This window comes from Oculina patagonica, chromosome 10, assembly GCF_052425735.1.
Source record: "Oculina patagonica isolate OP01 chromosome 10, crgOcupat, whole genome shotgun sequence".
Lineage (NCBI taxonomy): Eukaryota > Metazoa > Cnidaria > Anthozoa > Scleractinia > Oculinidae > Oculina > Oculina patagonica.
Genome location: NC_135767.1, coordinates 21,231,252 through 21,259,157, shown reverse-complemented (window position 1 = coordinate 21,259,157; position 27,906 = coordinate 21,231,252). Strand labels below are relative to the sequence as shown.

At 40.6% G+C, this 27,906-nt stretch overlaps 3 protein-coding genes across 3 annotated transcripts; 2 read left to right on the top strand and 1 right to left on the bottom strand.

Moving 5' to 3' along the window:
* The first annotated feature begins 167 nt into the window (after positions 1–167).
* On the top strand, positions 168–27,906 carry LOC144628996 (uncharacterized). Its single transcript, XM_078487136.1, has 11 exons — positions 168–436; positions 1,589–1,803; positions 7,684–7,822; positions 8,379–8,580; positions 9,301–9,710; positions 20,860–21,094; positions 21,365–21,759; positions 22,582–22,819; positions 24,232–24,370; positions 25,642–25,903; positions 27,237–27,906. The coding sequence occupies exons 1-11, from the start codon at positions 322–324 to the stop codon at positions 27,464–27,466; spliced, it is 2,580 nt and encodes an 859-aa protein (XP_078343262.1). The 5' UTR covers positions 168–321; the 3' UTR covers positions 27,467–27,906.
* LOC144628788 (uncharacterized) lies at positions 11,725–12,510 on the top strand. The gene has a single exon (XM_078486902.1). The coding sequence runs from the start codon at positions 11,725–11,727 to the stop codon at positions 12,508–12,510; it is 786 nt and encodes a 261-aa protein (XP_078343028.1).
* On the bottom strand, positions 13,709–16,414 carry LOC144628786 (uncharacterized). Its single transcript, XM_078486901.1, has 3 exons — positions 16,213–16,414; positions 15,832–16,118; positions 13,709–15,307 (listed from the first exon to the last, which is right to left on the bottom strand). The coding sequence occupies exons 1-3, from the start codon at positions 16,412–16,414 to the stop codon at positions 13,709–13,711; spliced, it is 2,088 nt and encodes a 695-aa protein (XP_078343027.1).

Below are 27,906 nucleotides of genomic sequence, written 5' to 3'. Positions count from 1 at the left end.
GGCGGTTTTGATTCGAACCGAATCATGATTGACCTTCTGACGGTCTTGTTTATAAAACAAGTCGCATCTTATAAATTTTTCATCTTAAAAAATCTTTCAACTCTACAGGGAACCCTTCAAATTTTATTATAGCGTTAACGACAATCTAGATTGGGTGGAAAAATTAATCTGGATAATTGAGTGATTTCGTTTCGGAAGTTCTAAATGTTCTGCGTTTGTTTAAACTTTTGGGGTTTGCACGAGAGTACAATTTCGCTTTAACTGCTGGTCTCAGAATTTAACGTGAGTTTTATACGCTGGTGGAAAGTTTTCGTTGGATAAATGGATTCCGCGGGATTTTTATGGGCCTTATTGTGTTCTATGCTATTGGCAAGACTTCTCTCTGCGAGAAAGGATGAGTGCTATCGTTCTAATAAATATGAAAGTGTAAGAAAAGGTAAGGTAAAACATTTTTTGTGACTTTCTGAACTCTGTCATTTTCGTTTTGGTAACTAAGGTGAATTCGGCATAATTTCTTGATGGTTATGTTTTCTAATTTTTGAAATTAGATTAATTCATTTTTTTTTATTGGTGTCATCTGCACGACATTTTACTTAATTTGTGAACTTCAGAAATTATTTGCTCAGGAGTCCTATAGTAAAAAATGCCTTTTTTGTAAAACAACTTTGTGGGGTAGGTTTACGATCATGTTGAAAAATTATGGTCTTCACAACCGGATTTCAAAGTAAATCTTTTTTCAGGCCGCATGTCACAAAAAGTAAAAATAACAAGCCCCCTAAGTTGAAAAAAGGTTGTTTATTATAAACACAACAAACACATTAACTTATTAATGCATTATTGCTGAAGCTTAGAATTTTCCAGAAGCGTAGGCTTAACTACGATGAAGGAGTTATATAAACACAAATCACAAAACACAACCGCTCTTCAAACAAAATGCTATATATTTGACATGTTCATGAAAAAAATCATAAGTTTCTTATGTATGTTATTAAAGCTTTTCTGGAAAGAACGACTGAAATTTGTCCAAAAGGATCTAATAATTGTCAGTACGTACTTTCTGTTTGCAAACAACCATTTCTATAGGCGTTCCTATGTAAACAAAATGCTGCCTTTAGATTTTTAGAATTTAATGTGAACATTTTCAACCACGTTTTCACAAGTGCTTGGACGTTTTGAACGTGAATGTTTTAGAAAAATTGAATATGCAACGTAATCTTTTAATATTTTAAACGACAGCTGCGAAAAAGCTATTTTTGTTATTATAATTATTGTTTTTGTTAATAATAATAACAATAATAATGGCGATGATGATAACATATTTATAAAGCGCCAGTATCCTTTAAATTCAAAGGCGCTTTACAAGAATAACAATAAAAAATGTTAAAACATAAAAAAATAATGATAAATGGTAAAAAAAAGTTATAAAAATGAAACGTTTTAAGTTTATTTTTAAAAATGGACACGGCTGGAGTATTGTCCGTGATGTCAGATGGCAGGGCATTAGAAAACGTTGGAGCTGCCAAGGTGAAAGATCTTGCGCCGTAACAATTTATGTTAAAAAATGGAATTGTTATTGTTGTTATTTCAGGGTTTGCGTTGTCTGGTTACGTCATCTCCTCGACCCAGGTTCCCGATGTCCTCGATTGCTCGTTCGCGTGTCTTCAGGAATCTCGGTGTAAATCTTACAACTTCAGGGAGGTGCCAGGCCCCCTCTACCAATGTGAGCTGAGCAACGAAACCATGGTTACTAAGCCCGAAAATTATCAAGCGCAAGCTGACATGACTTATTATGACACTGGAAAGGTATGCATAAAAACATTAAATATGACTGCATAAGGCGACTGCACCCGACATTTTTTTCGGTTTTCGCCAGTCTTTTTACAACCGTTCTGACTTCCTAACATCAAAACGCAGCTTAATGGGGCTTTGTCACGGATTTTACCAGTTTTTTGAACAGCCAGAAATTTATTTTTGTGACGTAGGAAACCTAAAAGTATTTTTCCTTTATTATTTAAAATTGCTATATTAGAGCACTGAAACTGTTAACAAATGTCTTTGGCTGCAGATCGCTCGAAAGGAAATGGATTGCAATTTGAAAAGTTAAGGCTCAACTTTTCAAGTTGTTTCCATGGGTCTTAAAAAATCGATATTTATAGCCGTAGCATGATTTCTATCTGCAAATTAAGGTAATATCTTCCTTTAGATGTTCAAAGATAATGCTTTTATCGGTTAAGTTGCCTAACATTAATTTCAGAACAGTTTAGACCAAAAATCTGTGAAATGCCAGTGACGTAGCCCCTTTAAATAAATGCGTGATAAATGTGTGTATCACGTTTTTAAGAGCACAGGTTTCCTACGGTCAAACATATGTCGGTAAGAGCCCTGTAATGGATTTCGCTCATTCTCTTACCATGGGTAGGTCTCAATATGAAATAAATCACAGTATACTTTGTTTGGCTAAATATCGATTTGTTTTCGAGAAAATCGATAATTCTAAAATCCAGCAAAATTGACGCTTTCGGAGCTCAAAATTTATGCCGAGTTTGTTAGCTTCGCGTCGAAAAATAAAGCACTCTGGAAGAAAAATACCTATTTAATATCGAAGAATAACATCAAATTAGTACGTCGAAAGCAATTTCTGCTCTTAAAGTCCTTTTATTTACAAAATATAATTAAGTTTATTCGACACACTTTTGATTTAATTCAAAATAGGTCAAACTTATCGCTTTATTTAAGTATGAGCGAAGCGAAATAAATGGCCGAAAATTTGGTATTAGACAGATAAATGATTGTTCTTTTCGATACTAAAAGGATTTCCTAGGGAAATGATTTAGTGCGATGCTTTCAGATCTCAAAGTTGCTTAAAATTCGTTAATTTAACCGACCGTGACATTGTTGATCTTATCAACATTATGTAAACATTCCACGCAAAGGTTAATTTTCCCCATGTGAACTTCAACTGAGTAAAATAAAAACATAGACTTGCTTACCGTGGTGTTCGCTGATACATTGTAAATCCTGTTTTCCTCATTTACGACAAAACCTAAGCCCTCGGCGAAGCTGTTATCCAATTTTCTTGACGCGCCATTTGTAACTGATTTCCACGTCTTGAAGTGACAGTTATTTTCCATGCATTCTTGAAAACAGTCCTGAGTCTTAACTGATCAGTGTAAACAGGAATACGAAGTACTTTGCTTTAAATCAACTTAAAGCTTAGCAGCAGTGGTAGATAAATCGATACGGCCGGCGAATCTTCGTTTCGAAAACCGCCATTTGAGATTTGTCGGCCCTTTGTCCTGCGGTATGCAGATAATTAATTCACACTTGAGTAACTTCCGGCACATGAAATCGACAACCACCGTGACCAGATAGCACCCTCCTTTTCGAAATATTGGTCGAGGCACTATTTTTATCATTTTAACATAAGCTCTCAATGAAAAACTTTTGGGCTGAACTTGTAATAAAGTTTCACTTCAGTTAGCCACAATTCGAGAGAGTTGTTAAATGGTTGCATGAAATCCGGGTGGAAAGTTCTTCTGTTGCGTTGCTTCGCTTTGTTTCATATTTTTTATCCAGTTCTTTTCCTTGTTCAAATTCTTGTCCCTTCTTCAGTGGAAAATTTGAAACGACGTTAAAATCCCTATAAGACGGAGATCTCTTTTAGACGAACTGAGTTGGAGCCGGTCCCGAAGGTACCCGTTTCAGAGAGAGTTGGCTGTACACAAAACCTTAGATGGCGTCGTTGGATCCGTCTCCCGTGAATGTTAGTTAAAAATATATATTCCGCTGTGTAGTCTAGCCTGTAAACAAGCTCTCCTTCTTTCTCCTGTGGAGGATTGGGCGAAATAAAAGCGGGAAGGAAAGGTGGGAAGGGGTGGGGAAAAAAGGGACCATATATCATGTATATGCAGTTGTAATACCAGTCACGGTAAACAATTTATAAAACGCTGAACATTTATGACTGTTTACACCAAGGTGTATATTGGTGTAAAAATTAAGGAAAGGGTGCTTTTCACTTCATTAGATTAAGCTAGGTGAAGAAAAGTACACGTAATCAGAAGTTTGTGATGGACTTCTGACGTGATGCCATATTTTGTATTTATTTCTGCAAAGTACAACAAAGCATTTATACCAAAGTAGCATTATTAAAAAAAAAATGAGCATAATTACAGTTGAGCATTATATCGGACAAAAAAACAAGCATTGTTAGAAGCATAACATTCCCTTTTTACCAGCGTAATTGGAAGGGCCTCTGGTATTCAGTTAGAAAGAACTTGCATTCAAAAGATACCGCGTTCTAGAAACAAGTCACCCCGTTTTGGCTGCTGATATTTTGGAACTTTTGTGTGTTCAAAATACCATATCTCGTTCTAGATATCGTCTGATATTGAAAATCCCGTTCTAGATCGGGAACCCAAAACCACGACCTCATTGGACGGCACAGAGCCGTTTTTGGGGAATACCCCAGCTTCGACAACTCCTTCCTAATAAAGTTCGCCTATTGAATTGAGAATTAAGGTGATTATAAAGTTATTACTTTATATCTCTTGTTGTTTGGAAACTTGAGTCGTATTATAATTATAACCGTCTTATTTATGAAGGAATAGACTGCGGATAATATTTGAAACTTAAACCGTTTTCCCCTAATAGCTTCCAAATCAACTCAAAAACACACCGGAAAACAGGTTTAAAAACAAAATATTTATATAATGACTATGATATTTAGTACATTTGGGTTCCCTGACGGCGAGGCGCTTGTCCCTCCCCGCAAGCTCTGGCGGGGGGCACCTTCCCTTGTTTACGCCGGACCCCAACAGAATATATACATGGTCATAAAAAAAATTATTTTTTAACATTCACGGAAGACGGATCCAACGATAACATCTTAGATTTTGCTTTCACCTGTTTTGCCTTGACCTAATCAAGAACTTGGACAAAGGTAAGAACAAAAAAAAAAACTATAAAGCGAAGCAACGCAACAGAAGAACCTTAGACCCGGGAGTTAAAAGCGCTGTCATGCAACTATTTAGCAACTTTCACAAACGGTAGCTACCTGAAGTGAAACTTAATTACATGTTCAGCCCAAAAGTTTTTCATTTAGAGCTTATATTAATATAGCAATAATATGGTGCCTCAACCAATACTATACCAAAACGCAGGGTGCTATCTGGTCACGGCGGTTGTCGATTTCATGTGCCGGAAGTTACGCAAGTGTGAAATACATTATCTGCACACCGCATGACAAAGGGCCGACAAATCTCAGTTTAATTTCGAAAAGAAGATTTGCCGGCCGAATCGATTTATCAACCACTGCTACTGTCCGGAACGTTTCGGTCCGATTTTCGGATAGGATATGCCTTCTAATTACACGGATAGGATAGGCCTTCTGTTTACACGGGGCCGTTCTGGAACCGGTGCGGGATGGAACCAAAACTGGACCTGCTATTTTGCAGGTCAAGTTATGGAACCGTTCCGGACCGGTTCCAGAACCGTCCTGTGTAAACACATGGATCGGTGCCAAACGCTTCCGTGTAAACAAAGGCCGATCCGGTCCGGTCCAGTTCGGAACGGCTCCAGTCCGGTCCCGTGTAAACGTAGCCTAGCTGGTTAGAGTATAAAAATGACCGAAAAAACGGCAAGGACAGGACTAACAGCAGGTGTCCGTCTTATGGAGATCTTCAATAAGGGAGAGTTGACTCTACAACTGTTTTGCCTTAGCCTAATCAAGAATTTGAACAAGGGTAAGAACTGGATAAAAAATATGCAGCAAAGCGAAGCAACGCAACAGAAGAACTTTCGACCCGGAAGTTAAAAGCGCTTTCATGCAACCATTTAACAACTCTCTCGAACGGTGGCTTACTGAAGTGAAACTTAAGTACAAGTTCAGCCCAAAAGTTTTTCATTGAGAGCTTATGTTAAAATGATAAAAATAGTGCCTCAACCAATCACCAAAAAGCAGGGTGCTTTCTGGTCACGGTGGTTGTCGATTTCATGTGCCGGAAGTTACTCAAGTGTGAATTAATTATCTGCATACCGCAGGACAAAGGGCCGACAAATCTCAAATGGCGGTTTTCGAAACGAAGATTCGCCGGCCGTATCGATTTATCTATTACTGCTGCTAAGCTTTAAGTTGATTTAAAGCAAAGTACTTCGTATTCCTGTTTACACTGATCAGTTAAGACTCAGGACTGTTTTCAAGAATGCATGGAAAATAACTGTCACTTCAAGACGTGGAAATCAGTTACAAATGGCGCGTCAAGAAAATTGGATAACAGCTTCGCCGAGGGCTTAGGTTTTGTCGTAAATGAGGAAAACAGGATTTACAATGTATCGGCGAACACCACGGTAAGCAAGTCTATGTTTTTATTTTACTCAGTTGAAGTTCACATGGGGAAAATTAACCTTTGCGTGGAATGTTTACATAATGTTGATAAGATCAACAATGTCACGGTCGGTTAAATTAACGAATTTTAAGCAACTTTGAGATCTGAAAGCATCGCACTAAATCATTTCCCTAGGAAATCCTTTTAGTATCGAAAAGAACAATCATTTATCTGTCTAATACCAAATTTTCGGCCATTTATTTCGCTTCGCTCATACTTAAATAAAGCGATAAGTTTGACCTATTTTGAATTAAATCAAAAGTGTGTCGAATAAACTTAATTATATTTTGTAAATAAAAGGACTTTAAGAGCAGAAATTGCTTTCGACGTACTAATTTGATGTTATTCTTCGATATTAAATAGGTATTTTTCTTCCAGAGTGCTTTATTTTTCGACGCGAAGCTAACAAACTCGGCATAAATTTTGAGCTCCGAAAGCGTCAATTTTGCTGGATTTTAGAATTATCGATTTTCTCGAAAACAAATCGATATTTAGCCAAACAAAGTATACTGTGATTTATTTCATATTGAGACCTACCCATGGTAAGAGAATGAGCGAAATCCATTACAGGGCTATTGCCAAGAATTTTCATTTTTGTTTGAAATTTGTGCATATGTCCTCTTAACTTTCTTGTTTCATGTGATAAGTTACTAATAAGATGTAAGGAACCACGTGAACTTAGTTTATATAAAGCTCTGAAGGAATGTCTTAACTTAATTCATTAATTGTCTGGGTGGACGGTGTCCACAACTTCATTATACAGTAGAACCCCGGTAACTCGAACTCGGATAACTCGAACAACCTCGCTAACTCGAACGAACTTCCATTTCCCTTGGATTTGACCCACACTTTTCAGTCATTTTTACTCGGTTAACTCGAACTCGGATAACTCGAAAACCCCGCTAACTCGAACTAAATTCCGTTTCCCTTGAACAAAATTTGGGTCAAATTTACCCCGATAACTCGAATTCCGGTTCTTGCAACTTGGCACGGTTGCCCATTGATTTGAGCAACGAACAGATCACGTATTTGACAACCATTTTCCACTCTTATCATAAGAATACATGGTCTTGTTAGAGTTTCTGACAAGATAAGTTTAATTTGCGCTGTACCATATATTGAAGTGCTGAAAAATCGGTTAACTATCAATTATTAACTTGGCAAATTAAATATGCAATCGACCCCGATAACTCGAAACCCCGCTAACTCGAACTGTTTTTCGTTTCCCTTCAGAGTTCGAGTTACCGGGGTTCTACTGTATATCTAAAGTGCTGCAAACTGACGATATGTCATTTTTTAGTCTCAGAAAGGTCCCGGATGTTCATCGTCACCGTGCCAAAATGGCGGGAAATGCATCAACACGTGTGATCGTTTTCCGTTCAGCTTCCACTGTGAGTGTGACGAGATTCATGTTGGTGACGTGTGCCAACAATGGGCAGGTATTTAGTTCCTATTTCTATCCTAGTTCTCTATTTAGTTCCGGGAGACTGCGGATATACTAGCGTGATGTACTGTGCAGTTAAGGTCGGGCTCAAATGAAAAGAAAAAAAAATAACGCCGGTCTTGGCTCATAGCTCTCGACGCTTAGCTATTTCGGTAGCATTTAGCGGCTAGGAGTATTGCTACTCCCCCTGGATGGGATGCTAGTCTATCGAACGTTTCTCCACAGTATTCAAAAGGCCCAAAATGCATTATCGTAATTCACATCAGACTGCCTATCAAAAGTGTATTTTTTCCTGAAAACTTGCCAAATTCTAAACCACAGGGCACAAGCCATGCCTTCTTTGAGACCTATACAGCATTCTGTCCGGCGTCGCACATAACTACAAAGCTATAAAAGGGAGTATCCTCTCTTGCCTTTCCTCTGGGATTGGGGTGGGTGGGGGGGGGGGGTGTAAGAGGTCTTTCACTGCGTTCTTTTCTATTTTGGCGTGTGTTTGTTTTGGCTTATTCCTTTGCTTTTGACATCATTGTGCTTTTTTTTTCTTATTTCAGGAGACTTCGATTTCACGTTCCAGACAAAAAGCGTGTCTAACTTTGTGAACAGCGCCGTGTTGAATAAAAAACTGTCTGCGCTAACTTTCTGCATCTGGTTTCAAACAACACAATCGGGAACTTTTGGCCTTGTGGCTGGTGGCATTCATTTGACTTGTGAATACAAAGGACAGTGCATCTTTTTCTTACAAAACTATCAAAGGTGAGAGCTTACTGACTAATTAAAGACTAGACTTTGAGCCCGAGTTTTCTATTAGCGATTATAGTTCACCACTAAATTTTCTCAGATTCTGATTGGTTTAAATTGATCACGTGATGCGATAGTGTTCATCCGTGGAGGGCACTATCAGCCCATAGTGCCCTTCCGAGAAAAATGCCCGAATGTATACTGCCCGCCTGTGATTTTTTTTGTAAACAAGCGTGCCTGTAGACAAAAACCCCAACCACATTCACCGCGTTTAGTGGGCTTCTAGTCTGGTTTTGTTTCGTTTGTTAAATTTCGAGTTTTTTAACCTGAAAAGTGAAACAAAAATAATAATTCATGATGCTCTTAATATTTGTTTTTAGAACATCAAATTTCCGCGGGGCAACTATCAGCCAATAGTACCTCGACAGAAACACTCTATTGTTTAAATAATCAACGACACACAGCTGAGTTCATAGAAAACGAGGGCGAATGGTCTAACTGTTTTAGTAAACACAGTGTAAACAGTCTAAGGAGTGCATTCCAAAACCTACATATTTATGTACTGTGAAGTCAAAGTCAAGACAAATTGTTCTTTCAGCGCATAGAAAATCAGATTCGTGGATTTCCAATAGAACATGACTGAGTTTCTACTAATAACTGTGAGAAGATTCAAGATTTGCCAAAACCGGCAGTTATTCCCCCGACTGAAATAAATGATTGTTTTCCTCGTCATAGAAACTTCTATAGTGCTCCACTAAACGACGGTGCGTGGCACAGCGTGTGCATCACGTGGAAAAAATCGACAGGTACTTGTGCAGCATACGTAGACGGGAAAACCAACGTCAGACGATCGTTTGATGGTTGCCAGGCTCACAATGACGTCGAATTCAATGGTGAACCGCTGGTGCTAGGCCAGAGCATGTCAAGTGATGGGGCTTTTTTAGAAAGTGACTCTTTTACTGGCAACGTTACTCGTGTGAACTTGTGGGATTACGCTATGACTGAAGAACAAGTCTACAGTGTGGCTACCAACTGCCCACGCGACTCAGGCAATGTACTCAGCTGGCTAACGTTCCGGAACTTTCGGAACGAACTAAACCAGGGGAACGTCGTGAGGACGGAACGATCGCATTGCATTGGAGCAGGTAAGTTAGACTAGCAGTCCTCCTCCTCCTCCTCCTCCTCCTCCTCCAACTTCTCTTCCTCCGCCTACTTCTCCTCCTCCTCCTCCTCCTCCTCCTCCACCTCCTCCTCCCCCTCCTCCACCACCACCACCACCTCCTCCTCCTCCTCCTCCTCCTCCTCCTCCTCCTCCTCCTCCTCCCACCTCCTCCTCCCCCTCCTCCTCCTCCTCCTCCACCACGACCACCACCTTCTCCTCCTCCTCCTCTACCTCCTCCTTCACGTTTCCCAAAAATTTTCACTGCGTGTTTTACAGCCTTTGAGTGCGGTAGAGTTTACCAAATTTCGATGATTGCTTTCATTTTACCTAAACGCTCAACTAACTGTTTTGTGACTTGTAATTTATATCTTTGCCCGTTTTTAACTGATTTTAAGTTTTGTAGCATGTTCCGATCTTTTCTTTAGGAACGTTCCTCTAATATAATTTGTTCCTCATATTTGAGTTCCTGTTAACCTTAAGAGGACCAGCTTTTTATAAAGTTAGGAACAAAACGTTCACCCTAAGATAAAACAGGAACATTTCGTTCCGAGTTCCCAACTGTTGATGGAACATATTGTTCCCAAATTGATAATTTAGGACTGCTTTGTTCCGAGTTCCTATCTGTAAATGGGACGCGTTGTTCCCAAATTGATAATTTAGGACCGTTTTGTTCCGAGTTCCTAACTGTGAATGGAACGATTTGTTCCCAAATTGATAATTTAAGACCGTTTTGTTCCGAGTTCCTGTTTGTAAATGGAACGTATTGTTCCTAAACTGCTCATTTAGGAACAAATTCAGGACTCTTTGGTTCCGAATTCCTTGCGCTTACTTGACCATTTTGTTCCTAAATTATATCGTCCATTGAAATGAAGACAAACAATGGGGCGCGCATAGACCTGCTTGGGCAAGCTGGGCACAATCTTGGGTGTCATGAATTTTGCACAATAGTAATGAGGGCAGGCAAGAAGAGGCACGCCTTGCCAAGTTTAAACATGAATGAAGTTTCTTAAGGTGTAATCGGTGCGTTGTATTTTTTTGGAAAAGAAATTCAGTTCTAGGAGATTGTGTTGACCATTTTACCTTAATGATAAAATGAGCAAGAAGTGTAAAATCAATTGGTCAAATATCGATGGAGCATCGCCCAAACCAAAGCGGCTTCACCTGGAAAAGAATGAAACCGACCGATTGTATCATTGCCCAATACAAGTGTGTGACCATGATGGCTTTCAAAGTCAGAGAGGGTGCAGAAAACATGTGAATACCAAGCACAGTTGGTTCTTTTACTTTGACGAGAAACCTGATCTGGGAATGCTCAATGCATACGAAAAAGAAGGCGCCAGTGATGTTAAATCGAGTGAAATCACAGTACAAACTACCAGAGTTTTGCCTTCATTTTCAGTTTCCAGCAAAATTGGCGAATCGTTTGTGAAATGGTTGACGGGAAGTGGTGGGGGTTGCAAGAAAGATCATGTAGCCCAGCAGATAGTCAAGAGGTGTTTCAAATTTCTCAAATTTTGCTGCGAAGATGAAGAGGAATTGAGTTTTGAAGTGCTGGATTTTAGCCTGTGTTCGCATAGTCTGCTGTTCAAGTTTATCGACTACTTGCAAGATAAATGCAAACTCGGACACGGTGGCCGATTGGGCTACATTGATGCGATTTCCGAATTAATCGACTTCAGAAAGATAAATGGCGCATCAGACACAGTTCTTCGAAATTTGTCCTCAACAGAGTTGTACCTCAAACGAGCGCGCAAGACAGTGGCAAAGATGATGAGACTGCAGTGGACACAAGATCTAGACATTGAAACTTTGGATGCTAGGGGACACTGGGCAACTATGGAAGAACTGTTAGAAGTGGTGACATTTCATTTACCTCGTTACGAAAACACCGTAAAGACAGCAAAACTATTCCAGGTCAAGTTAATCCTTCGGACTTAACATTTGCCACGAAATTCGTCGCGGCGTATTTGTTCATCAAGGTGAAGGGATCTCGGCCTATGACTTACCAGTATTTGACCGTGGACATGGTAAAAGCAGCAAAGGAGAACGGAGGATTTATTCACCAGAAAAAGTTTAAGACGGCCAGCAAGTATGGATTTGACTCATTGATTCTGACCGATGCAAGCATGCAGGTGCTTGAAAGCTACATCGATTTCGTTAGGCCATTGCTGAAACCACAGTGCGACTACGTACTTGTCACAAGAAATGGAGGACAACACAGCAAATTGGGCGACATCATGAGTAAACTAGTGTTTGATGCAATCGGAAAGTACATTCATCCGACGCGCTATCGTCAAATTGTCGAAACGCAAAGCCTCGATCTGCTCACAAGCAAGGAGCAACGTATTTTATCAGAAGACCAAAAACACAGTTCTGCCGTTGCAAAAGTTCACTATCAAAAGCAAAGATCGCGAGAAGTTGCTGTCAAAGCTCACGAGTGTTTACAAAAGCTACAAGGCACGAAAGGCTCGGAGGTGGATAGGGAAGTGCAAACGAGGTTTAGCGGTTCAACCTCAAGTGTTTCCGCACCGGTCGAAACAACAGAATCAAAGCAAGAAAAGAATCAAGATTCTCCTCCCACAGACCATTTGCGAGTTCAAAGAACTTATCGTCGGGTGTTGAAATTCACGGCAGACGAGGATAAGTTTCTCAAGAAGGGAACTGATAAGTACGGGTTTGGACAGTGGACGGCAATTTTAAGGGATCCTGATTTCAAATTTCAAGACGGAAGAACGGCAGACTCTCTCAAGAAAAGGGCTGGAATGAAAATGCAGCTAGTCTAATTACCGAGGCAAGGACAACACTAACATTTTCAACTTATATTAAGCAAGAACGTCATTTAATATATCGTGACTTATTAAATTACTTTTCACGATCAACAATCTATTTCTTTAACAACAAATAATGCACGCTAGTAGTAAGAGTGGTAAGGTGGTCGATTTACTAAACGAATGGGCTCGACTAAGCCGCTTTCTAGATAAACAACTCTAATTTTACAATAATCTCCTTTAAATTACTATAGACTCACTGAAAAAGAGTTTCAATGTCTATTCACGATCAACAATCTATTTCTTTAACAACAACTAATTCACGCTAGCAGTAAGAGTAGTATGGTTCGATTTACTAAAGGAATGCGCTCGTTTAAGCCGCTTTCTAGATTAACAACTCTAATTTTACTATAATCTGTTTGTTTTTTAAATTACTATAGCCTCACTGAAAAAAGAGTTTCAATGTCTATTGCTGGCTTAAAAAGTAGTTCGTGATGGTGTTGTTGTTGCACGGCTTTTTACCCTTTCCAGTTTGGTGGAGCGAACGTGTTCGCTTTCTTGTCCCCTGTTGTGATGGTTCTTGGAGGAGCCGGGTCCTTTGGAACGCCATGTGATCTGTTTCCCAGCTCGGCACCTGAGTTTTATACAGCTCTTGTTCCTCATCCTGTGAAGACATCGTAGACGACTCTCCCAATTCCTTGGCTGTAGGGAGGGCCTCGAAGACGGACAGAACGAAGTGGGCGTGTCGCTCGCGGAGAAGCCCCATTTGGATGCACGCCTGCTTTCTCTCTTCCAAGGCCTCTTTGGTGCCCAATGTTCCCAGGTTGGCATGATGTTTTTTCAGTTTATCCTGCAGAACTTCAAGGAGGGCTTGCATTGATTTTCTGAAGTCTTGGTCCGGGCTTGTGTGCACTTTTTTTGCGCAGTCATGGAGCTCTCTCTCGGTCCTTCTTAGCCAGGCGCCTTTGAATGCTTCACGCGCGTTCTCACGTCGATCACGTTCTTCTTGATCTCTTTGTTGGTCGCAGTGATCCTGCAGCTCCGTTTGTATGGGTGTGGGCATCACCGTGTCTTGTTCCATTGGCAACAAATCTGCAGTCTGGGTGCTAACGCCTCGCTCTCTGAGGGATTCTTTTCGTAACTGGTGCAGTTTTTCAGCATAGTTTTTTCGCCACGTTAGTTTTTGTTCTTGCTCTCGGAGCATGTGGTCCACCTACCTGTATCGTAGACTTTCCGGATCTAATCTGCTCAAGGTAGCTCTTAACTCGACAAGGGCATCATCGCTTGTTGTGGAATCAGTAACGTCGTCGTCGTCCGACTGCTCAGTGCCAGCAGCAGAACTTTCTTCATCACTTGCTTCCGCTTCTCCGGGTCTGGTCTCTTTGACTGGTGGATCAGTGAGTGACAGCGCTCTTAGATCTTCCTTTTCTTTCTGTTGCAGACTTCCTTCTTCATCTTGTGCGTTCTCTTCATCACTGTCAGCTTCATCGCTCTCGGTGTCTGTTGTACAGCGTTTGGCTTCTTCTGCGGCCCAAACGACGCACTCCATGGGGTGCTTTCTCAACCACGCCACCGCTTTCTTCTTCGGATTTTCCAGTTTCCTAAAATAATAGGTGCGCAGACGTTTGTCCATGGCGGGTTGGTGAACCGTGCCAAACTGCAACTTTTGTTGCGCTGTGATGAGCATTGGACATTTGTTGATGAACGCCCTTGCGGTCTGGTATTTGACATCGTGAGCGGCGTATCCCCCCTGGGTGAAAAGCTTCCAGTCCGAAATCTCCAAGGTGTGCTCGTCAGCTTCGTCGATGAAGATTATTTCAGTAAATGGGTTTATCATGGCCTTGTTGAAAGCTCTTTGCTTCGTTACGGTAGCAATATTTCCATGATGCCCTAGTCCCTGGATCGGGAAAAAAAGACTCGTCTTGCCGCTGTTTGCCTCTCCCACAAGGCAAGGTACCATGTCTTTGTGTTTCTTCTGACTGTAATTTAACAGTTTAAGAAAATCTTCACAGAAGGTTGACACTTCACTTTGTGTCAAACTGTTCTCTAGTATTTCACGAAAATACTTGGGGTCAGGCTCTTTGGTTGAGTCGTACACAGAGAACGCCCTTGGCGATATCTTGCCTATCTGGTTGTCCTGGATTGGGCATTGCACAAAGGCACGTTTCTTCAAGGACCAACATACTCCGTCACTGACTTCTATTAGGTCGTAATCGATTACCAGTGGCTCGAACAATTCGCAGAGTGGATCAGATAACAGCTCAGTTATCTTTTTCATTTCTCTTACAAGTCTTGACTTGAACTGCTCATTTGTGGCCAGACTGTTGATGAAAGCCCTGGCGTCGCACTTATATGAATAAGTGTACTTGGCTCTGGGGTCTCTCTTGTACACTTTGCCTCTGTAACTTGCGTAGCTAAGTTTCTTCATGGCAATTGTGATGTCGTTAATTAGGATTGTTAGCTTGTCCGAGAGGCGTTTTTCTTCGATGCCAGATGTTAAAGTGGTTTCGGGCGTGTTGAAACCGAACCTGTCTATTTGCAGTTTTGACTCCACCATCTTCTCTACTGCACTAGCCAGTGATGGCTGAAAGCTTGGGTTTACCAGGGTGACTCGCACAACGTTTTCAGTCCCACAATCTTCCAATTGCTGTGACGAGAGCGGCGACATTGCTGGCAAATGACTAAATTCGTCTACATAACTTCGCTGATAGGAAGCTAACACCAGTTCTTGCATGAAGGGATTTCGGTGGTCTTTTAACACTTTGTAGAGTTCCTTGATCGCAAGACACTCTTTTCCGTCTTGAAACTGGACCTTAAACAGGGAAAGAAAACTTATTTTTTCAGTTTATGAAATAAAACTCTCGCTAAATGTACTAGTTAATTGCTTTAAACAATCACTGAAAAACGTGAAAGCTGCCAAATCTCTATGCTTGTATTAAACCATCATCTAGGACACTTAACTTAAGATTGCTAGCTTGGATTGCTAGCAAAAACCATCCATTAACAGATAAATTAAGTTTGGGCAATGTGACATTGATTCCCATACGTTTTCCGTCTTTGACGAGTCAACTGAAAAACGTAAGATAAATCACTGTAAAATTAGGCTTTAGCTTGCCCGAATGAATTATTTTAAGTTTTCATTTTTAACCGTTATAAAACGGACTGGAAAGATATACATTTAGTGTTATGAACGCATCTTCATTGAACTGGTTAAGATCTTCCATTTTAAAGTGTTTTTCTGCATGTTATTAATGGTGTATAGTTTTATACGTACATGGAAAACATGTAAATAAACTTAAACTTAAAATGAACTTAATGTTCTAGTTGATGGTTTACCTGATTTGCCGTAACCCCCACGCCACAATCCAACAGAGCTCGATGGACCACGAGTGGATTTGCAGGAGCACCATTTGGTGTAGTTAATGCCAGCCAATAGGCTATCGAAGGCCAAAGCGACTTGTTCACCAAAGTTGGATTTCCATCAACTAGTTGCTGAGACGACGTTATGGGAATAGACGAAGTTTCTTGATCGTCTTCGCTGTCATCACTTTCCTCATTTATACTGCCTTTTTTCTTTTCTTGCGTTGATATGGCACTAAAGAAGAACGCTGCATTCGTTATACCTTGAGAAAAAAAGCAAGGAAACCAATGTGAGTGACAATCCATTTGTATGAAGGCGAATTTCAATTTCAAGCAAACGTTTAAACTTAAACTAACCTGAAATTGCTTTGTCGCAAGAATCTCGCTTCTTGCAGATGGCAGTCCAAGATTTTGACAAGTCTTTTTCTTTGACGCTCCAGACGCATTTCGCACTGATAATACTGCATTGGCCAGAAACTACTGGGCTCATGTAGCATAAAGCGGCTCCTCTTATGGCTTCACTGTTCAATTGCTTGCTCGGCTGCTTCGCACGACGCATCTTTGCCAACAGTTAGAGAGAGAATGATGTGCAAAATTGCTGCTGCTTAAATAGCCAACAGTACTTGTGAAATTCACATGAATAAATATGTGTATCAAACTATGCTTCAACAAGCCCGAACTTATGTTCCTCGACACTTCCCATGGTCATTTAGGGCTTTAAACTTTCTATGCTTCATTAAAACTATTTTTGTTAGTTCAATGTTAACCTAATTTAGAGATGACTTTTTCCTCACTTCTCCGTGGAAAACAAATGGGCACAAATTAGTGTTGATAACTATTCGCAGCTTTTTGCCATGCTGTTGTGAACACTTCACTGGAAAACAAGTGGACAGAATGTAGCGTTGATGACTGTTGGTAATATTTGGCAGCTTTACTTCGCATACTACTGTAACATTTCGTGGTAAATAATTAGGCAGAATGCGGTGTTGTTTTGGTCTGAAGATGATTGGTGCTTTTTGGTGGCAGCTTTATTTTGCAATTAGCAGGAACATCCAACGAATAATAGTAATGAAAGATGAAAGAAAAGTAGGTAGGCGTGGTGATGAATTGGTCTTAAAACGATATAATTGCTAACTTTTCGCGGCATTTTTTCGCATATCACAGTAACATTCCAGTGGAAAACAATTGGCAAAAATGCGGTGTTAATATGACCTGAAAATGATCGCTTTCTTTTCGCAGCTTTATTTCACATGCTAAATTTAAATTCCATTTTCAGTAGCAAACGGGTAGAAGATGTGTTGGATGGTTTAAAGGTCGAAGGTTATGTTACTTGTTGTTAAAATAGAACGTAAGTTTTGTTGATTTGATCCGAAAAGGGATGCTAGAAAACATGTATAGTTTTTCACTATTTCACTTAGTGCTGAAGAAGCGGTCAAAATTTCGGAAAAAATAAGTGGCGTTGGCAAGAGAATAACAATAATAAGAATAAAAACTGTAGTAGTAGAAGGTTTTGTAAGTATCATAAAAATACTAACAGAAATAAAGAGAGGTAAATAGTTACATATTCATATCCCCGTTAAATCCTTGGAATCCATTTATTCCGTTCATTTATTAGACGATTTGTTGTTGATAATCTAATACAGTAAAGAAAACAACTGACACTGCAAGTATCATCCATAAAAATTTCTACCAAATGAACGGAATATATGGATTCTAAGGATTTAACGGGGACATGAATATATAATCATTTACCTTTTATTATTACTGTAAGTATCTTGTAATACTTACAGATATAAAGAGAAGTAAATGATTATATATTCATATCCCCGTTAAATCCTTGGAATCCATTTATTCCGTTCATTTATTAGAAGAATTATTGTTGATAATCTAATGCAGTAAATCAAACAACTGACACTGCAAGTATCATCCATAAAAACTTCTACCAAATGAACGGAATATATGGATTCTAAGGATTTAACGGGGACATGAATATATAATCATTTACCTTTTATTATTACTGTAAGTATCTTGTAATACTTACAGAAATAAAGAGAAGTAAATGATTATATATTCATATCCCCGTTAAATCCTTGGAATCCATTTATTCCGTTCATTTATAAGAAGAATTATTGTTGATAATCTAATGCAGTAAATCTAACAACTGACACTGCAAGTATCATCCATAAAAACTTCTACCAAATGGACGGAATATATGGACTCCATGGTTTTAACGGGGATATGAATACATAATCATTTACCTTTCATTATTACTGTAAGTGTCTTATTATACTTGCAGTATTACATATGGGATTTTGTGAATACATCCTACTTTTAAGAATATAATATCGTTTAGTTCATCGTTTTGTGTGTGGTCTTTTTGCTGTCGATTTTTTAGCTTGCTAGCTTGATGTGAAATGATGTTGTATAATAGCATTTTCCAAAGATTAACGGTCACAAGATTGAATCGGCACAATTCAATCAAAACATAAATGTCTTGGGCTTTTTTATGTTCCTCTATCTCGAAACAATGTTTAAAAATAAAGTGAAGTTAAGATTATACCTACATTCGAGCTACACTTAACTCATTCCAAATGACATGTCTAAGAACTGCTTTACCAACATCGTTTGCTAAAAGCAGAAAATTATGGATGCTAGGAGGGGTTAAGATCAAAAAGTCAGGGGGAACAAAAATTTTGGGAAACGATCCTCCTCCTCCTCCTCCTCCTCCTCCTCCTCCACTTCCTCCTCCTCCTTCTCCTTCTCCTCCTCCTCTACCTCCTCCTTCTCCTCCTCCTCCTTCTCCTCCCCCTCCTCCTCCTCCTCCTCCTCCACTTTCTCCTCCTCCTCCTCCTCTTCCTCCTTCTCCTCCTCCTTCCCCTTCTCCTCCTCCTCCTCCTCCTCCTCCTTCTCCTTCTCCTCCTCCTCTACCTCCTCCTTCTCCTCCTTCTCCTCCTCCTCCTTCTCCTCCCCCTCCTCCTCCTCCTCCTCCTCCTCCTCCTCCTTCTCCCCCTCCTCCTCCTCCTCCTCCTCCTCCTCTTCCTCCTCCTCCTCCTCCTCTCTCCTCCTCCTCCTCCTCCTTTTCCTCCTCCTCTTCCTCCTTCTCCTCCTCCTCCTCCTCTTCCTCCTTCTCTTCCTCCTCCTCCTCCTCCTCCTCCTCCTCCTCCTCCACTTCCTCCTCCTCCTTCTTCTTCTCCTCCTCCTCTACCTCCTCCTTCTCCTCCTTCTCCTCCTCCTCCTTCTCCTCCCCCTCCTCCTCCTCCTCCTCCTCCTCCTCCTCCTCCTCCTTCTCCTCCTCCTCCTCCTCTTCCTCCTTCTCCTCCTCCTTCTCCTTCTCCTCCTCCTCTTCCTCCTCCTCCTTCTCCACCTCTTCCTCCTCCTCCTCCCAAACCCATAACACCCCCTCCCCCCCACCTTCCGCACCTTTATACAAAGGGGGAAGGTTTGGATGGTACTTCAACCTAAAAACAAACCTGTTTATCTGGAAAAATAGTTTCATTTTTTTAATCCAGTGATGTATCCATTCTTTTCTCCTCGCTCATTAATATCCTTAAGATCATCTAAAAAAATCTTCAAAGTTTGTTTCTATTACGTACCTATGGCGACGTTTTTAAGATTGCATGCAACATGATCAGCTAACAGTTTAGCTTTTACCTTCCCCAATGTTTACCCGACCCTCCCCTTCCCCCCCTACTTGTTGCTGCCACTGCCATAGATGAAAAGCTGGTCTTTGTTGGTTTTCTTTGTGAGCGTGATGCCGTTATAAAGATAGTAAAACCTTGTTGCAGGAAGTCTTCCTTTAAGCATGAATATTAATGCATTTCTGTAGGCAATATCTTCAAACACCCACCCACCCCCCCCCCCCCCAATACTTTCTGAATTCCCTAAACGGCAACCCACATTCTGTCCACTACAATATTTGTAGTGACATGTTTTTGAGTAATTACAGCTGTTCCTTACCGACGCGCTGTAACTCGCATGACTTGCAAGAGCTTTTTAAACAGTAGGTCTAGAAAGAAGAACCACCTTAGCCCGCATTGTAGGCATTTTTGGTGAGAGCGCATTGAACTGTTCCCTTTACCCTCCGCCTGACTCGCTCTTCAGGTTGAATTCCACCCTCTTGTTTGCTTCTTCACTTGCCCTGGCCATCAAAACACGTTGTGAAATATTTAGCGCTTGCTCGTCCAAAATACGTCTGCAATGCAGGCTAGAGGCCAACTTAGTCCCCAGGATGCTTCGTTTGAAAGGGAAAGGGGCCCTGGTGACGAGACAAGATAAGCAAGGCTGACACTACGTAGAAATGAAAAAACCTTAACCGGACAACGACATGATAGAGTCCAAACTGAAAGTCAAAAATGCAAACTCTGGACAGCTGTTTCGACCTGATTGGGTCTCTTCAGCAGAGTGTATGCCGCACAGAATAGAACAACCAGCGCAAAGACAGTTGTCTATAAAGTGCTCGTGGTAATGACAATCCGGATGGGCTCAAATTCAAACACCCGCCCATCGACCATAGCCGCGTGACTATTACTCAATAGGTCAAGAATTCGAAATATGAGTTCCTATAGAGTTAAGAAACGAGAATATTCACTGTAACTTTATTCAAGTCTTCTTGACTATCTTAGCGGGCAAATTAAACCTGAAAAGTTTCAACATTGATTTGAGCGCATGACAATTGATGGTTAAGCCATTCTCCTCTCTAGAGCCCACTGTTCCTCTTGGCCGGTAGGTCCAATGCACAAGAATTAGGTGGCTCTGCGGGCACATGATGCGATTGGCTAGATTTCAAATTTCGTTCGTAAAAATCTAGCCAATCAAATCATTGTCCCCCGACTGAGCCAACCGTTTCTCGCCCAAAGGCGCTGCCGGCTAAGAGGTGCAGGCAGGCCTGGGGATGAGAACGGTGATCCAAAAAGAAAACTATATTGTAGACTTTCGATCCCAACTAAGAAGGTGTTTAGATTAGAATTCAAGAAATTGTTATTTTCTTTTTAATTTTGATTTCAGATTTCTCATCTAACGTCTCCGTAAAATTTGCCGCCATATCAGCAGCTGATCGCATAACGTATTCTGCAACGCTTCCCTCGCTCCAGGCCTTCACGCTTTGCCACTGGATTAAGATCACTGAGATGGTTTCAAACACTGTTTCATTTAGTTACGCAAACAGTGTGACGAGTAATGCCATTTTTATTATGTTTCGTAAAGATCTGGCGATGAGAGTTTACATCAACAATGCATGGCTGTAAGTAAATAGTTCTTTAAAACTTTTTTTTCACACAACATTCTAATGTTCAAGTACGGTGGGCGAATGTATGGCGTGTTGGAGACTGGAACAAGTGATTCGTGTTCGATTTTGGCCACAGACCCATTCTCTTCCACAAGCGAGGAACGAGAGGAACAAGTGGCTCTGCAGACACATGATTTCATTGGTTAGATTTTTAACAAAGACAATTTCAATCTAGCCAATCAAACCAAAGTGTAATAATTTCTTGTGGTTTTGTTTTAATTTTAGGGCTATAAAGCCTGGCCCCCTTCTGGACAAACACTGGCATCATGTATGCGTAACGTGGAGGAGCAATGGCGGAGAGATTAAATTTTATGTAGATGGCTCATTAAGAAAAGTTAAGACGGCGTTTGAGAGTGGAGCTGTCATCGCAGGGGGAGGGGTGCTGGTGATTGGTCAAGATCAGGACTCAGTTGGAGGGGGTTTCGACATAAATCAATCGCTTGCCGGTCTTGTGAGTCACGTGAACATGTGGGACTTCGTGTTACGTACATTTGCTTTGGTTGACATGGCAACAGGATTTGGCACGGAGACTGGGAATACTGTCGCGTGGAGAGACATAGTTAGAAGTCCAGCGCATGGTCAGGTTGCAGTCGTGCCTATCGAGGATGATCCACCCAAACGTGAGTATTCAAAGTCAAGTCAAGTAGTTTATGCCACCGGAGCTTATCTTGCTTTCCGTACCATTAAAAGGAGTGTCTGAATGGGGGTACCTCGATAACACTATGCAAATACTTATTTTTTGGCTCTGTAATATCTTAGTTAAACAGTAAAAGAATCACTGTGACAGTAAATTTTATACACTCAGAAAGAAACAAAAGCTGCTCGAAAAAGGCAAATATTATTTTGTTTAGTATATCAAGAAGTTGTCAGCCATTTCCAGACGATTCCCGAAGACTAACGAAGTTGGCAGAAGATTTCCGAGGAGAACACACTGCACTCAATTTATTACCGATTTTCGAAGATCAGCTAGAAATTAACAATGCTAAAAGACTATCGGTTGTTCACGAAAAACTCTCCAAACACTTTACAGTATTATCCCCGGAAACAGTAAACATTGACAAATTGGCCAATTTAACAGCAAGCAGTAAAAAATCTGGGCAAATAACACTAGACACTAAACGCCATTAAGACCCTCTTAAAAGAACACTGTCACGAGCTTCACTTCAAAAATTCGATGGCATAGACATATGGAAACTACGAATAGTGGCCCAGTTTTGTTAAAAATTACTCTGCCAGTGTACTGAAGCTATAAACTATTGATACACCTGTGATGCTATCAGGAACTTTAGTTCTCAACTTGAAAATGTCAGGCTGATTTTTATCAACTTCTGCCTTTGTGGCCTGAAATAATGACGATGATGATGATGATGATGATAATGATAATAATGATGACCTAGCTCCTATAAACGTGTGATGTTTAATTGTTCTTGTGTAATCCACAGGTTCAATGTCCGATTTCAAGTTTGTCTTTCCAACACAAAGCACAGACAACTTTGTACAGCTCCATAGCGCCATACCAGATTCAGCGGAGATGACTAAGTTCACGGTGTGCCTATGGGTGAAAATCTCTGTGGAGGTCACCATGTCGTTTTTCTGTTACAGGACACCTGAACATCGCAATTCCATCGCCATTAGGGCCGATTCCAGTAAATTTAGCGTCGTCATCAAATCTAATTTTCTGTAAGTGAAATATTCACCGACTTTGCATGCATAAGCTCTAACTCATCCTCGTACCCAGGGTCTTCGTTAGGGCTCTCCACAAGTTGTTCGGCAACTTTTTGGCAACTTTTCATTTTTCGAGCAACTTTTTCCCCTTCGAGCAACTTTTTCTCTCTCGAGCAACTTTTTGCATTTTAAGCAATTTCCAGACCGAAGATCTCCGAAGATAATCCGAGTGTTGTTCAAAGGCAATACGAACGTTTCCGGAGATTTACGAAGTTTGCCGAAGATTTTCGAGGAACATCTGAAGACGTTCCACCTTTCGGCTGATTCTGCATTTAAAACATTACAAAATTCGTCACAAACATGACGTCATCGATATCATCACGATTTTTCTCAGTTAAAGAATTCCTTGTTATTTAACAAATTTTCCCCCTAATATGTTGTTTAGATACTTCTTTTGCCGTAAAAGTGCATAAAACTGCTTAGAAATCTTACTCTCAAAGGGAAATTAGCATATTTTTAGAGAAATTCTCTTGATAAGAAGCAGCGTTTTGGATTTTTTTGGAGCAACTTTCGAGCAACTTTTATTATCAGAAGCAACTTTTTTGTATTTTTGGAGCAACTTTTAAGCAACTTTTTGAGAAATTACGGGCAACTTTTTTGGAAATCTCGAGCAACTTGTGGAAAGCCCTAGTCTTCGTTCCCTTTGACCAGCGGTCAGAAAACGAGCGAAACGAGCTCGTTTCTTCAAGCCTGCGCAGAAAGGACGAAGACTCGAGGTACGAGAATGGCTCTAACTTGTTAAAGACGGTCAGCGGGCTATCTCATCAAACTCTTTGCCTCATCACCTTAGATGCAATTCTCTACTTCCAGCTTTTAATCTTAGCGCGGCGAGGCGCAACAATGGATCCGCAATTGCACTCTTCAGGGCACTGGACTCCCTACAAAGTAGGGCTCCGGGCTCTGTGGAAAGCATTCTCAGAGCTTCACGTTCTGCAGCAAAGGGCACCAAGTAACAAGATAATGGGACTTCAGGCTCTACGGCGAAAACGTTAGAGCTCCTGGGCTCTCCACCCCCGCGTCTCTGAATGATAACCTGCGATGTGCTTCCGCCTGGCCTCGTAGCTCAGTCAGTAGAACAACGGTGATCCAATCTGGAGGTGTGGTCCAGTGTGGTCCCTGGTTCCCTTTTCACTCAAAAACTAAGAAATCCCCTGAGAATTTTCCAGCACTTTGAAATACTTTAGAGTTTGTTCTCTACTTTTCACCTTCTAATATCAGTGCTGCCTAGCGTTCTCTACATCATCACTGTAACCTCCCGCCCAAAACACACCCGCCCCTGCAGCCCCACTCATTCCTTTTTCATCCCAGTCACTTTGAGACTTTAAAGTGTAACATTAAACTTTACTCTACTTTACGTTTCTACACAGGCATATCGACTACACGAATTTCTTCGGAAACTCTGGATGGCAACATGTTTGCTTTAGGTGGGAGAATGGCGCAGGGGGCTGGAGGTTATACATGAATGGAGAATTGGCCGAATCCGGAACTGGCTTTCAGATTGGAAAGGTATTTGCGATTTGAAATGTTACTTCCGTTAATATTTACATGTAACTTTGTTGCCATTGTTGTTAACGTGGAGCTTGGGAAAAAAACAGGATTTTGTCCCTGTAACGTGTTGCTGCGAAATGTTTCTGCAAGATCCCGGGGGAACTCCCCAATTAAAATGACGGGGGTGCTCGTCAGAAAATTTCAAAAACACCCCTGAAAAGGCACCAGAATCTTATTTAATGGGCTTTGGACCGGCCATTTGGTGACTGGATGACTGTTTCCAAAAATAAATAATTCAAAAATAAAAGTTATTTGGGTAACGAATGCATGCAGTTACCTTAACCATTATTTTCAGACTGATTACTTTAAAGCCCCTAAACGGTACCGCGATAACTCTAGCGACGGTCATTTCAGGTTTTAGCACCCTAAGCGGTACGACGAGCGCCCATGTCATTTTAAATTTTACATTTTATTCAACTTCATGTATTGTTCACTGAAAAACCTCTTTAGGAGTGTTCAATAAAATTTTATCTTATCTTATCTTATCTTATCCCCCGGAGCAAAATGTCCTTTCTGGTGTGTCAGCTCAACAGCTCAACTGTTCACATCTAAATCTCTGTCCCCAGCTTCGCCTCCGTCTCTGTCTACTTCTCTGTCCTCCTCTTAATGCAAATTTAACTATTTGCACATATTTTTTAGTGTATTTACTTACCTTAAAAAACGGCTTTCACGTAAAGAAGTTATTTTGTAATTTATGGAATTACCGGTACCGTTTTAAAATAAAGGTCACTCACTCACTCCCTCGGTCTCAGTTCCTTTCTCTGTCTGCCTCTTTTTTGCTATACTGCCTCGCCTCGCCTCAGCTCGTCTCTCCTTGCCCTTACCTGGCTTGCCTCGCCTTGCTTCGTTCTCTCTTAAATTACCTTCTTCCAATGGTTTCGGTGTTCCCTAATAACGCACAGCATGAAAACATAACTTTACTGTGGTGTAAAGCTCAAGGAAAGCTGGCGTAAATTTGGAATTTAATCAGCTTCACGCTAACTTTACATTTTTAAAGCTGACCTTTATGCCAGCATTACACTCGAATTTAAAGGCAGGGTAATGGGACTTCTTTACACCAACTTTAAATCACATTCACACATGGTAGCAAAAAGATTGGTTTAACCACCTTTAACAACATTTAATTGATGGTGTAAAGTTGGATAACCAACTTTTAACCAGATTTAACCACTAATTTCACGTAAATCCCAATTTTCATGCTGTGACGCAAAATGTTGCATCATTTTCAGGTGATTAAGGGAGGTGGTAAAGTTATACTTGGTCAGAGACATTCACAAGAAGCTGTAGATGAATTTAAACTGGGTCAATCCTTTACTGGCCAAATAAGTCATCTTAACATTTGGAACTTTACACTGGGTTCAAACGTCATCAGCACCATGTCTCGCGGTTGTGATTTCATTGGCGGGAATTGGTTCGACTGGTCAGCCATCTTAAATGGTGAAGTGGCGGGAAGCGTAACTATGGCAACGCCAGCACCCTGCATGTTACCAGGTCAGTTAGAGCAATTTGTTAATGTGTCACATAATTTCAACAATTTTGATACAATGGAAAACTACTGTATGCCATGATGGCGCATGTTACATCATGACACGTTACACTGCATGTTACAATGCATGTTACAATGCATGTTACAATGCATGTTACAATGCATGTTACAGTGCATGTTACAATGCATGTTACAATGCATGTTACAATGCATGGCTGGCACTACGTACGGCAACGGACACTTTACATGGGTTATTAGCGACCTTCAGATTGGACTACGAGTACGAGATTGAGTACGAGTGAGAGTTTTCAAACCAAATTCGTGTGCCTCCTATAATCACTTATCACACCAATCTTATCCCTAACGTTTATTTATGTGTTAGTCAGCAACAGGGAAGAGTTATAGTTTGGGGGATACCATTGTGTCGAAATTCCAAAGTCGTACTTGTACTCGATCTCGTATTTGTAGTCAAATCTGAAGGTCGCTAATATTTCAACTAGTACAACTTGTTTTCTACGGGGCCAGTGCTATAATGAAAGAAATAACTGGCCCTTCCCCTAGATTCGCCACTGCATTAACATTTGACATTTTATCCTCGGACAAACAAGCAAATTCATACCCACACTGCAGTACAATGGGATGGGGGGTGGGATGGATCCCAATAAGAATTATTTTTTATTGAGTAGGAAACCTTTAGCTTACTCTATAAGATGACATGATTTTTTTTGGCTGGGACGTCATCAGAGCCACCGTCTTGGATCCGCAATATTGGACTTCACCATTTTCGTAGAAAGAAAAAAATAACAGAAATTGACATAAAATCAAGCCAGAATGCTTATGGAGTGTAAAACTAAACAAGTCGTACAATTTTTTTTATATAAAAAAAACACTGGTAAAAATAAAAAAATGTCAAAATGAGGATATTTGTCATGGCTAAGTCAAAAAATCATGGACACATGGTTGACACATCAAAATTTCAGCAAGGAATGAAATAACAGCTACTAGTACGTCAGAGGATTAGAGCGGTTCTCACTTGTTTGTCGAAAGTGAATTGCTTTTGTTTTGATTTTGCATTACTACGCTTAGTGATTGGCTTAAAAATCTCGCGCCACACTCTCAGCCAATCAGAACTAAAACCAAAACCAATCGTGACTTGCTCGCTCGCGCACGTTTTCCCGCGCTTCGTGCCGGCTACATGTATTTGCTTCGAGTTTTGATTGGTTCACTGGATTGACTGTGTCCTTTGTGATTGGCCAGAGTAATTACTATGGTTTTGGTTTTAAGACACTCAATTGAAAACTGCTCTTACACAGTATTGACTGCTAACATTGTTTACAGATGAAATAGGAGCCTTCCAAAGGAACAAGGTTTGTGAGGTCAAGACCAAGGATGGATGTGTATCTCCAGTGTATGCGCTGTTTGGTGGTAAATCAAATACTAAAAGCATAAAATGGAGGTGTTACTTTGCGGATGCCTTAATAGAAGATATCAATGGTCTACTGGAGTACGACAAGGATAAACTGTCAAATTGTTTCATAACCGATGGTAGTTTAGCTGACATAAACTAGTCTGAACGTATTGACTGATTGGGAGGTCCGGACTGTAAAATATGGCTTCAGGTCATGCCGTGCACAATGGCCAAAAGCAAAATATTTTTCATTACGGACTGACCTATCAGTCAATAAGTACCTTATTAAGCCGCCTTTATGAGCTTGAGTATGTTGAAAAGTTAAGATAATGGGTATGGTTTTTTATATAATGGGTATTTAATTACAATTTCCGAGTTGACTTTTTCATATATCGTAAATGATCTAATAAACGCCCACTCTCAAATAAACGCCTTGTATCTAATAAACGCCTCCTCTGAAGTGTTAAGTTTGTATTAGACGCCCCCGTCTTATAAACAATCCTCCGTGTCTAATAGACGCCCCCCCCTGGAAGAAACCAAGGAAATGCTCCACAGAATAAAATCACCCAATATAGTTAGTTTCTTGCTTGACTCCGACAT

Excerpts from the sequence above, each read along its gene's own strand:
- LOC144628996 (XM_078487136.1), top strand. The coding sequence starts at position 322 with ATGGATTCCGCGGGATTTTTATGGGCCTTATTGTGTTCTATGCTATTG. Across the intron at positions 437-1,588 it reads ATATGAAAGTGTAAGAAAAG|GGTTTGCGTTGTCTGGTTAC; the intron begins GTAAGGTAAAAC and ends TTGTTATTTCAG. Across the intron at positions 7,823-8,378 it reads CGTGTGCCAACAATGGGCAG|GAGACTTCGATTTCACGTTC; the intron begins GTATTTAGTTCC and ends TTCTTATTTCAG.
- LOC144628788 (XM_078486902.1), top strand. The coding sequence starts at position 11,725 with ATGACTTACCAGTATTTGACCGTGGACATGGTAAAAGCAGCAAAGGAG.
- LOC144628786 (XM_078486901.1), bottom strand. The coding sequence starts at position 16,414 with ATGCGTCGTGCGAAGCAGCCGAGCAAGCAATTGAACAGTGAAGCCATA. Across the intron at positions 16,119-16,212 it reads TTGCGACAAAGCAATTTCAG|GTATAACGAATGCAGCGTTC; the intron begins GTTAGTTTAAGT and ends TTTTTTCTCAAG. Across the intron at positions 15,308-15,831 it reads TGGGGGTTACGGCAAATCAG|GTCCAGTTTCAAGACGGAAA; the intron begins GTAAACCATCAA and ends TCCCTGTTTAAG.